Source organism: Hyperoodon ampullatus (genome assembly GCF_949752795.1).
Source record: "Hyperoodon ampullatus genome assembly, chromosome: 12".
In the NCBI taxonomy this organism is placed as follows: domain Eukaryota; kingdom Metazoa; phylum Chordata; class Mammalia; order Artiodactyla; family Ziphiidae; genus Hyperoodon; species Hyperoodon ampullatus.
Window position 1 is genome coordinate 37,947,192 of NC_136925.1, and position 11,471 is coordinate 37,958,662.

The following is an 11,471-nucleotide window of genomic DNA, read 5'->3' on the forward strand; positions in this document are numbered from 1 at the left end:
TAAATAAAATAAAAAATTTAGTGAAAAAAAAAGATAGCTGTTAAAAATGGGCAGAAGAACTGAACGACATTTTCCCAAAGAGGAAATGCATATGGCCAACAGACACATGAAAAGATACTCGACATCATGAATCATCAGAGATATGCAAATTAAAATCACAATGAGAGACGCAAGAGGGAGGAGATATGGGGATATATGTATATGTATAGCTGATTCACTTTGTTATAAAGCAGAAACTAACACACCATTGTAAAGCAATTATACTCCAATAAAGATGTTAAAAAAAAAAAAACCACAATGAGATATTACCTCAGACCTGTCAGAATGACTATCATCAAAAAGAACACAAATAACAAATGTTAGCAAGGACTGGAGAAAAGGGAACACTTGTACACTGTTGGTGGGAATGTAAATTGATGCAGCCACTGTGGAAAACTATATGGAGGTTTCTCAAAAAACTAAAAATAGAACTACCATATGACCCTGCAGTTCTACTCCTGGGTATATTTCCGAAAAAATGCAAAAACACTAATTTGAAAAGATAACATGTACCCCAATGTTCATAGCAACAGTATTCACAGTTGTCAAGACAGGGAAGCAACCTAAGTGTCCAACTTGGAGGATGGACTTGGAGGGCATTATTCTAAGTGAAATAAGTCAGATAGAGAAAGACAAATATTGTATGATATCATTTACATGTGGAATCTTAAAAACACACCAGCCAGTGAATATAACAAAAAAGAAGCTGATTCACAGATGTAGAGAACAAACTAGCTGCTACCAGTGGGGAGAGGAAAGAAGGGTCAATATAGAGATAGGGGATTAAGAGGCACAAACTATTAGGTATAAAATAAGCTACAAGGATATATTATACAATATGGGGAATATAGCAAATATGGAGTATAACCTTTAAAAATTGTGACTCACTATATTTTAATTTGTATAATATTATACATCAACTATATACTTCAATGAAAAATAAATTAATTATTTACTTATTTTTGGCTGCAGTGGGTCTTTGTTGTTGCCTGCAGGCTTTCTCTAGCTGCGGCGAGCAGGGGCTACTCCATAGTGGTGAGTGGGTTTCTCAACGTAGTGGTTTCTCTTGTGGAGCACAGGCTCCAGGCACGCAGGTCAGTAGTTGTGGCTCACGGGCTCTAGAGCACAGGCTCAGTAGTTGTGGCCTATGAGCTTAGTTGCTTTGCAGCTTGTGGTATCTTCCCCAAGCAGGGATCAAACCCTTGACCCCTACACTGGCAAGCAGATTCTTAACCACTATACCACTAGGGAAGTCCTACTTAATTAATTAAAAAGAAAAGCTTTCTTCAACAATGTGCAATCAATCACTCAACGTGGGCTTCCCTCTCCGCTCTCAGCAGCCCTCCCGGCGCAGTCCTCCGAGGCGTGGCTTCCAGCAGGGGTCGCTGTGCCGCTGCCATTGCCGCCGTGCCAGTGCGCACCGCCCAGCCTGCTCTCACTGCGCCGGCGCCGGCGGAAGGGGAGGGGCAAGGGCTGGGCGGGGTGTGGATTCCAGCGCGCGGCGAAGCAATAGGGTGGGGGGGGCGGGGAGGGGGGAGCGGCGCTGACGTACAGGTAACTGCGCCCCTGCCCGGCGTTCGGTGCCCCCTGTCCGCTCCCGCTTCTGTTGCTTCACAGCAAGCACATGGGAAATACGGGCAGGGCGAGCTCCAGTCCCCCGCCCGCGCTCCTGCCAGGTCTCCGCGTGAGTCTCTGGCGTCCTGCCCCAGCCGGGCCAGCTCGGGACGCCCCGTGGATCCGGGGGCTCTTAGGGGCCTTGCGAACCCGGCGGGCCGAGGCAGTCTTCCCCTGGGCCCGGCCGTTCCTGTTGGCTGCAGACGCAGACCGCGAGCTCGAGGACGCTGGTGTCCAGTTTCCCTTGACCTTGAGGACCCGGGAAGGTGCGCAGCCCGACGGGGGTAGGGAGGGAGCGAGGGGAACATGACCTTGTCTCAGTACTTGGTCAGCCTCTGAGGTCTCCAAGAGAAGAGAAGATTTTTGCTTGCAGTTAAAAAGCAGTTAAATCAGGTTTTCCATACGGAGTGGTTAACAGGCCTAGGAACATGGAGGGATTTCAAATGTCCCGCAGGTCAAGGACAGCGTTGCCTCTACATTCCAGTCGTTGTTTTTCTTATAGCCTTCGGTTAGTTCACCGATTTTATATCTCTCCTGAAGATTTCACTCAAAACCTCCTTCAGGCTTCCTTCCGTGATACTCCCCTTACGTCCACGCTGTCCCCAAAGAAATCTTTTAAAAACCACTCCTATCAGATCACTTCCCTACTTAAGGTCTTGCTATAGCTCTCACCGTTCTGGATAAGTCCAAGCTTTGATAGGGAAGGCCCTTGGAGATCTAGCCTCTTACCCATCATTGTTCTTCATTCTAATGCACCGGTTCTTTTGACCTACTTTCACAGTATTTAATTAAGCACTTACCATGTGTCAGGCACTGTTCTGGGCACTTGGGATTGAGCAGTAAATTACATAACATAGCAGATAAGTGCTACTGCGAAAGAAAGTACAACGGAGCAAGGGGAGATTTGGAGGACAAGACAGCAGTTAAATGGAGTTGGAATGAGTAGACCTCACTGAGGTGAAGATGATTTGTCCATGCAGATATCTGGGCTAAGCGTGTTCTGGGCAGCTGGAACAAAGGAGTCTACCCAGAAGTGTGCCTGTTGTGTATGAGGATCTTCAGGAAGGAGCTGAGTGAGCATGGGTGAGAGAGGCAGGAGATGAGGTCAGAGCGGAAATGGAGGGGCCAGATCACACAGGGACTATAGGCCAAGGGAGGGATTTTGCTTTTCTCTGTGCTTTTGTAGGGTTGTGAGGGAAGGAGTGACATGATATAAATTACTTTTTAAAAGACTCACTCTGACTGCTCTATGGAGAACAGACTGTAATGGAGCCTTTGTAGTAATCCTGGTGATAGATGGTGGCCTGAATCTGTGGTAACAGTGGGAATGGTGAGAAGTCATGGGATACTGGACATGTTTTGGAGATAAGCCACATGATTTCCTGACATTATGGATCTGAGTACGGGGGAAAGAGAAGAGTCAAGAGTGACTGGAAGCTTTTGTTCTCAGGAACTAGAAGGGTGGAGTTAACCATTAACTGAGATGGGGGAGGCCGCAGGTAGAGCAGATTTGGGGTTAGAGATATATCAGGAGTTTGTTTCCGGGCCAATTAAGTTTGAGGTGCCTGTTATGCACCCAAATGGAGATGTCGAATAGGCAGTTGGATATTTTGTCAGGGTTCCCAAGACCACCCCTAGGTTCATTGATTTCACTAGCAAGACTCAACAGGACTCAGCTGTGGGTCATGGCTATGATTTACTGCAGCAAAAGGATGCAATATGTAAGGAAGAAGGTAGAAGATGCATGGGGCAAAGTCTGGAGGGAACCAGGTGCAATCTTCCAAGAATCCTCCCAGTGGAGCACACAGGACATGTGGCATGTCAGCACCTCTGTCTCAGGAAACAATTACCTAGTTTGTGGGTCTCCAGGCCCCTTCTTTCTCTGCTAGCTACTGCCTCTGTTAAACAGTGGGAAGAAGATGTGAAAGGAGGTGAAATGCAGATCTGTACAATTTGCTCATTCCTAGCTCTGATTTGCTGGAGTTGGAGATTGAAATAAAGTTTAGAGACTCACTGGCTTTCATGAAGTCATGATCTGGTATCTTCTGCAAAGTCAATATTGTAAGGATGTAATGTATGTCAGTAAATAGTCTTTCTTGTCCTAAGATTATCCTTTTTAAAATAAATCATTGAGGGAGTTCCCTGGTGGCCTAGTGGTTAGGATTTCTGCCGTGGCCTGGGTTTAATCCCTGGTGGGGGAATTGAGATCCCCGCAAGCTGCATGGCACGGCCAAAAAAAAAAAAAGAAAAAAAAATCATTGAGAACTATTGTTAATATTTTTCAGTAGCAGTCAGTACCCAAGCTAATTTGGGGGAGTGAGAAGAGTAGAACCAGTGTTTTCGTACGTATTAGTATCTAATTCAACCTTCAAGACCACCCTGTGAGGTCAGCACGTTAATGACAGCCGGAAGACTCACCTAGTACAGTGTGCATGGCCCTTGGTACATGTGGACCAACATGGCCTTTTGTAGGAGGAAGCATAAGTACAGTACTAGATGTAAAGTGTTCATGGTGTGTATGGTTTATGTTGTAAGAATGCCAGGATACCACACTTGGGAAGTAAAACTGAATTATTGTCTGTTTCAGGTCGTATGAGCCATGGCTATGACTAGCGTCAGATTGCCCAGCAGCGTTTTAAGAAAGCCAGATGCCTGGATTGGGCTCTGCAGAGTGCTACGAGGGACACCTTCACATAAACACTGTGCTTCCTGGAATCGATACTTATATTTGTCTAGTACCAAGTTAAATGCTTCAAATTATAAAACATTTTTCCATAACGTTTTCTCACTAAGACTCTCAGGGCTTTTAATGTCTCAAGAATATATTTTCCCATTTTCCATAAGACTCAAAAGTAATGTAAGCTCTAAAAAATCCACTAAAAAGACTCTGCAAAAAGTGGAAGATGAAGGGGACTCTGATGAAGAGAGTGAGCATCGTGAGATGAGTGAGCAGGAAGAGGAGCCAGAGGACGACCCCAGTGCGGTCAGAGACCATAAGGACCTGGACAAGGTAGTGCAGTCTTTCCGATATGATGTTATCCTGAAGACGGGCCTCGATATCGGGAGAAAGTAAGTATGTGCGTTTTAATACAAAATCGCTTGTCTTCTTGTTGGTTATTTTAAAGCAGCATTACCAATTACATGGCTCATATTATGCTGAAGAGTAACCATAGAAGAGAAAGGATCTTATAGGTAACCTGTTCCAATTATTTCATTCTATAGATGAGAAAACTAATTCCCAAAGAAGTCAAGTGACTGCCTGCAAGTCCCACATGGCATATTTCCTTGATTCTAAGACACAGTCAACTGTAAGATGAACCATTGATGTAAAAACAGCTTCTTGGGGGAAAAAAGGAATCACCATGTTAGATGTATATAGCAAGCATAGAATGCACCTGGGTTTCACAAATGCTGCAGTGAGAAGGTACCTCTTAGAATCAACAGAAGCAGTATAACGTGGTGGTTAAGACTGCAGGCTTTGTAGCCAGACTACTGGGGTTTCAATCCCGGGTTGTGTGTGACCTTGGACAAGTTACTTAAAATCTCTGTGCAGTTTCCTCATCTGTAAAATGGGGGTAATAGAACCAGCTTTAGAAGGTGGTGGCTAGGATTAAATGAGTCTATCTATCTACCTAAAGCATTTATAACAGTGTGTGGCACATAGTGGGTACTCGGTATGTTAGCTATGATGATGAAAATACTATGTTCATATATAGTGCATAGAGATACTAAGTGTAACTTTCAAGATTTCTTTAATATTCTCATTCCTTCTCTGCTAGACTAATTGTATAAGAATAGTGATCCTCATTGTTCATTCATTCCTTTTGCAATCATTTTGTGCATACTGCATGCAAGATAAGAATTGTGGTATGAATAATAAATTAAGAAAGATTCCCTTGTGTAATTTGTATCTTTATGTCCTGATTTAAAGGCATAGTTCAGTTTTTAATTCTGAACCCACAGGCACCCTGATCGGGACTTGAATGTTCTCTAAAATCTGGTAGGCTCATGAGGGGCCTTTCCCTCTCTCACAGTAGTAACTGCCGCTGTTCTTATTAGGAGAACCCCAGATGTCCATCGCCTGGAGTCAGAGCACTGAAACGAAAGGGCACTCGTTTTTGTCTGTATCCTGCCCTGGTCTGGTTGCCCCAGTGATCAAATTCAGAGAGATCAGCAGCTGCTGGATTGAACTTCCCCATCCTCAGTGCAGATTAGCAGAGGGTTTCTCAATAGCCTCACCATCCATGTGGTGCCTGCACGTGAAGGGAAGGGAGTGCCCACTCATTTTGGCTGTCGTGAATCACAGGCGCTACCACCTCTAAGGTGACTGCTGTAGGGGGAGTCACATGGAGAGCACCGGGCCCATCCTGAATGCCCATCCTGAATGCGCTAGATGCGGGTTTCAGCCCACTTGGAAGCCCCAGCAGGGCGCTGGTTATCTGCCTGCTAGCGCTAGCAGGTCTTTGCAGCAGCTGGCATCTACTCGGCAGTGCCCTTTGGTCTCCCTGTTTAGATATATATGGAAGCAGTTGACTTTCACTTTCTCAGCACCCAGAATGGAGATTTTGTGGGGAGGCCAGTCACTGTCAGGATAAACATTACAAACAGCTGGTACTTTTCTCAAAATTATATAGTTGTTTTGAATATATTTCTATTTTAAAGCACTTTGATTTTTTTTTCCTTTTTTTAGCAAAGTGGAAGATGCATTCTACAAAGGTGAACTCAGGCTGAACGGGGAAAAATTATGGAAGAAAAGCAGAACGGTGAGGGTTTTTTTTTTTTTTTTTTGGCTGTGTTGGGTCTTAGTTGCTGCACGCGGGCTTTCTCTAGTTGCAGTGAGCGGGGGATACTCTTCGTTGCGGTGCGTGGGCTTCTCATTGTGTTGGCTTCTCTTGTTGTGGAGCACGGGCTCTAGGTGCGCAGGCTTCAGTAGCTTTGGCACGTGGGCTCAGCAGTTGTGGCGCACGGGCTTAGTTGCTCTGCGGCATGTGGGATCTTCACGGACCAGGGCTCGAACCCGTGTCCCCCGCATTGGCAGGCGGATTCTTAACCACTGCACCACCAGGGAAGTCCACGGTGAGATATTATGACAGCCAGATATTTTTGTCTGTTGTTCTTCCAGTACTCAGTTAATGCCTCCCCCAGTTTCCCCCGGGGCTCCTTCTTTGGGGCATCAGTGGCTCCTCGTGTATGTCTGTCTTGCCCCCTCTAAGGTCTCCCTCAGGCCTGGTCACATAGCTCCAGTTACACAGACCACTTGCTCTTTGCAGCCATAATGACTTTGAGATAAAGCTTCCCCTTTTTAAAAAAAATTTTAAGACAAGTCACTATCAGAACTGGCAAAAATCTCTTAAACTTCTAAGTCATTAATGTTAGCCCCCGTGAAATCATCATAATCAGGCTAAATCCATGTAGAGGTTTCTTTGGCCTGCTGTTACCTGAGCAGATGTGCAATTCTGTTCAGCTCAGCAGTAGCCCCCAACCCCCAGTACCTGCTGGATACACTGCTCTGTGTGCAGGGCAGCCATCAGAAAGGTTTCATATTTCCTGACAGCTCCATATCAATGCTATTGTTAAGTGAAAGGATCACTCACAAGTGTTATAAGAAAATGTATTTCTAGTATCCAGTGTTATAATAAATGATATATATATTCTTTTAAAAATGTATTTTTGTAAAAAGTTACATATATACATACATAGAATTAAAATATTAATACTACTAGTATTTATCTTTGAGTGGGACACTGGGTTATATGTTCTTCATGCATTTTATTTTCTGAATTTTTTACGAGTATGTTTCACTTTTGTAATTGGAAAATATAATAATGATAGTAAAAGTTAACAAAACAATTAAAAAAATATATGACAGAGACCCTTAAAAAGTTTGGAAGACACAGACCTATGAGGCATTGGCAGACATAATCTAGCTCTTAGTCAGTGTCCAGGGAATAAATGTTCCAGGGAAGTTAGACACACTTTTGAAGGTTGTTTTTACTTCAGCTTCTTTCATTATTTCCAAACACTCCTGGGATTGGAGGACCTGAGCTGCATCCTGTACCCCTGGGACATGGGAGGGCGTGAGCCATTGGCCATGGACCTGGGTGAGCACTGAGGCTGTCTTCAGTCTCTGCTCCCCAGACTCAGAGTGGTTCTTGCAGCTGAGTGGACAGGAGGGGGGATCCCCAGTGCTTGTCTTGGCCGCCAAGTCACAAGGCCCAGATCCCTCTGATGGCACCTGAGCTGACAGGTTCAGACTGCAGGTGTCAGTCCTTGCTCAGTGAGCTGTAGGAAATCAAGCACTCCAGACATGCACCTGGAGATCAGGTCCTTCTTGTCCCTTAATTGCTTTTTCCTGCTTGTAGCCCAGCCCCCTTCTCACCAGCCACAGTGTTCCAAAGACAAGATCTGTTCTTGGTGCACAGTGTCTCTGCCAGGGCCTCATTTACAGACACCATAAATCTATTTTTCTCCCTCTGCTTTGAGATATTGTTAACTACCATCTAATTGCTGCTTCTTCATTCTGCCTTGGGTGTTCTGTTGTCTTGGCTGCCTTCCAGATTTCTCCTGAGGGTCAGCAAAGGAAGGGGCCAGCATTAACACTCGGCTGCCTTGTTACTAGGAGGCCTGGTAGCCATAGTAACTGCAGCTAAGGGGAGATTGGAAATGTAGATGCTTGGAACAGCCCCTAATCCCAGCCAGTTTTGCTTTGTGCCTACTGTGCCGTCTCCCACGGTAGAAGGGACAGGGCTTTGCAGGGAATGAGGAACACCTCCCCTTCCGTGGCCTGCTCCGTGGGGCCTGTGCCTGGCTGCTGGCTGAAGGGTCAGGCGCCTGTCGGATGCTGCAGCTCTAACCCTGGCTGCCTGCAGCTGAGCAGAGCTTTTCTGTGAGTTGCACACCAGATGGGGCCCAGAGTGCTGTGGGTGCTGGGTAACTGTTGACCTAAATAGAGGGTGTATGGAGCCCAAATATGGGGACTGAAGCCTTCCTAACCTCACCTCTCCCTGGGATTGACCGGGTAAAGGAGAAACATTCCTTCCCTATTCTCTGCCCTAGAAGAAAGCCACCAGAACGATCCACTCTCCTCTTAAGGGGCAGACATCACACATAGTATATCCACGAAAGGATACATAAGAAGGGTTGCCTTTTTCTCTGTATATCCTTTTATACCTTTTACGTATAGTATCATGTGCGTATATTACTTATTAAAAAATGAATTTTAATGACACAAAGTTATGCCGAAAAAGGTAAAGTGGAGTTCCCAAGCCTTGTGTTTCTGAACATTGATTTTAAATGTCTACACAGTTTGGGCAAATGGTAATTTAAAAAAAAAAATTGAATCCAGCAGAACTTGAGGAGGACTGAGTGCCCCTCCCCCAACTCCCCCTCCCCACTGCCCCCTCTGCCCAGCCCAGATGATGCCTTCAAACCCACAAGGAGAAGCAGTCTTAATGCCTCGCTGTGGTTTGAGTCTCTCTGCTTCTCAGCCCAGAGGGGAGAGTTAATGGTTTAAAATCAGCCCCTGTGAGTTTTACATCCAGCTGCCTGGATTGACCAGCGTGGCATCGTGGTGAGCAGGCATGCATTCCCACGTTGTAGACTTAGTATTGGGCCTACGGAAGCCTTGAGTGGGTGGCTTGGCCTAGTGAGGTACAGATATCCCAACAGCGTGAAGTTATGACTGCCTCAGGGCATTCATTGAAAAATGAGGTAAACATAAGCATTTGGCACTATGCTCCTTAAACAGAAGCCCCGAAGTAGGCTTTTAAATGGGTACCTGCGCCCACTTAGAGTCCATGGCCCACACATGGGGGTCTGTCCCTGTCTTCCTGTCCATCTCTTCACCACTGCCCCCATCCTTGGCTTGGAAGCGGTGGCGAATGGTCTGAGACAGCCTCTGGTCATCCTGGCTTGTGTTCTAGTAGAAGCATATGGCATCTGGGTCGGTTTAGCCCCTTCCTGAATTGCTGGGCAGATGCCCTGGGATCCTGAGCTGCCAGGACCAGGTGTCTCATGGGCTGTTTGCACCGTGGCAGCACTGATGTGACTGCCCCCAGGGCATGTCCTGCACTCACTCAATCCAAAGCTCCCATCTGGACAAAAGCGGGTTTGACCTCAGCCCTTTCAACCCAAGTCAGCATCCAACTCGACCCTCTTTTCTGTGGCATTCCATCCTTGTGCATTGAGTCCTGTCTCCTTGATGATGTGGTATCACTGGCGCTAGCCAGTGCTGGAAAGCAGTTTATTTACTTCGATTTCTTTAGGAGATGCAGCTGACCGTTGTTCCACTGTGACAGATTTCCAACAAATTGTGCCCTGTCCCCAGTGATGTAGCTTAACTGTGTTGAAATCAGTGAAAGTGTTACACTGAAAATTGTCTTCTCAGTGCATGTAGTAATTACTGTGCTCATAATCTCTAAGGTTGTGCCCGCTTCATCTTTTGCCACTGTTACAAAATAAATGCTTCCATTCAAGTGTTTCCTTAAGTCATGCAATAGACGTGAAAACTGAAGCCACACAGGCCCTGTCCACAAGCAGCCAGTTGTCTCAGCCTGAAGGAGGGACACTGGCCCCTATTGAGCCACATGGGTCTGAGGCATCTGCCCGGAGAGGGGGGCCCTTTCACCTGGAAGCACTAGGGAGAAGTGACCGTTACAGAGGAGTCACCTGTGCCCCGGGTGGTGGTCGCCCGGTGAAAACTCAAAGGAGAGATGTTTGCATTGGCCGAGTTTCCCAAAATGTAATGAAGGTTCTGTTTTCTTTTTAATTTTCAGGTGAAAGTGGGAGATACATTGGATCTTCTAATTGGAGAGGACAGAGAAGCAGAAACAGAGACAGTGATGAGGATTCTCCTGAAAAAAGTGTTTGAAGAGAAGACCAGCAGTGAGAAATACAGAGTGGTGTTACGGCGGTGGAAAAAGTTAACATTGCCTAAAAAAAGTACACTCAAATAAATGGATTGCTTTTTAGCTATAAAGCTGCTTTCTAGTGGTGGGGGAAGGGGCCAGGTTAAAAAGAGGACGTTTTTATTAAAATAAGGTTCTCCTACCACTTGTGGAATCTCCTGAGCCAATTTTGTGGAAGTCAGCATTCATATCGTGGCTCCTATAGACACTTCCCTTGGCCTGGATTTCCCTCCCAGGCTTGATTTGTTCACATTTTGACCTCGTGAGCATGAGTGAGACATGTGCTGAATGAACTAAGCCCAGAGAGGGTTTTCACGACCAGCCTGCCGTTTCCCACGTTAACTACCTCAGGAGGCAGTGTAAAATAAATTGGCCTTGTTCTTAGCGTCATTTCAGTTTTATCCCTATCAACCAGCTTCCCTGGGTTCAGGCTTCTTAAGGCAAAACCAAGCTAAGTCAAGGTCCCCTTTATCTCCTTAGGGGAGCAGCACTGGGAGACCCCTTTATCCACTGGCCTTTCTGAATTACTAACATGTTGGCCTCAGTTGCCTTCAGTTTGTCTCCAGAAGTCTGGATAGTAAAGTTGTTCCAACTAATTCCAAATGGGCTAGTTAGGGCCCATTTAAAATTAACTGTTTAGGGCATGGGGTTGATAGACTAAGGCCGCTGGAGGCCTTTTGTATGGCATGCAAGTTAGGAATGGCTTTTACATTTTTAAAGGGTTGTTTTAAAAAAAGAGAAAGGAACATATGACAGAGACCTTATGTAGCCCACAAAGCATAAAACATTTACATTGACCTACAGAAAGAATGTGATGACCCTCCCTGGTTTAAGCGATGGTTTACTTTTCAGGTGAAAGTAGAAAATACACAGATTTTATCAGTAAAGAGAATAAAGAATCAGAGACTAATT

General features: G+C 45.7%; 1 protein-coding gene across 1 annotated transcript; it reads left to right on the top strand.

Annotated features, from left to right (window-relative positions):
* Positions 1–4,252: 4,252 nt before the first annotated feature.
* On the top strand, positions 4,253–10,704 carry MTRES1 (mitochondrial transcription rescue factor 1; the record flags this gene model as incomplete). Its single annotated transcript, XM_079716821.1, has 3 exons — positions 4,253–4,722; positions 6,344–6,416; positions 10,428–10,704. The coding sequence occupies 3 exons, from the start codon at positions 4,253–4,255 to the stop codon at positions 10,605–10,607; spliced, it is 723 nt and encodes a 240-aa protein (XP_079572947.1). The 3' UTR covers positions 10,608–10,704.
* Between the last annotated feature and the right edge of the window lie 767 nt (positions 10,705–11,471).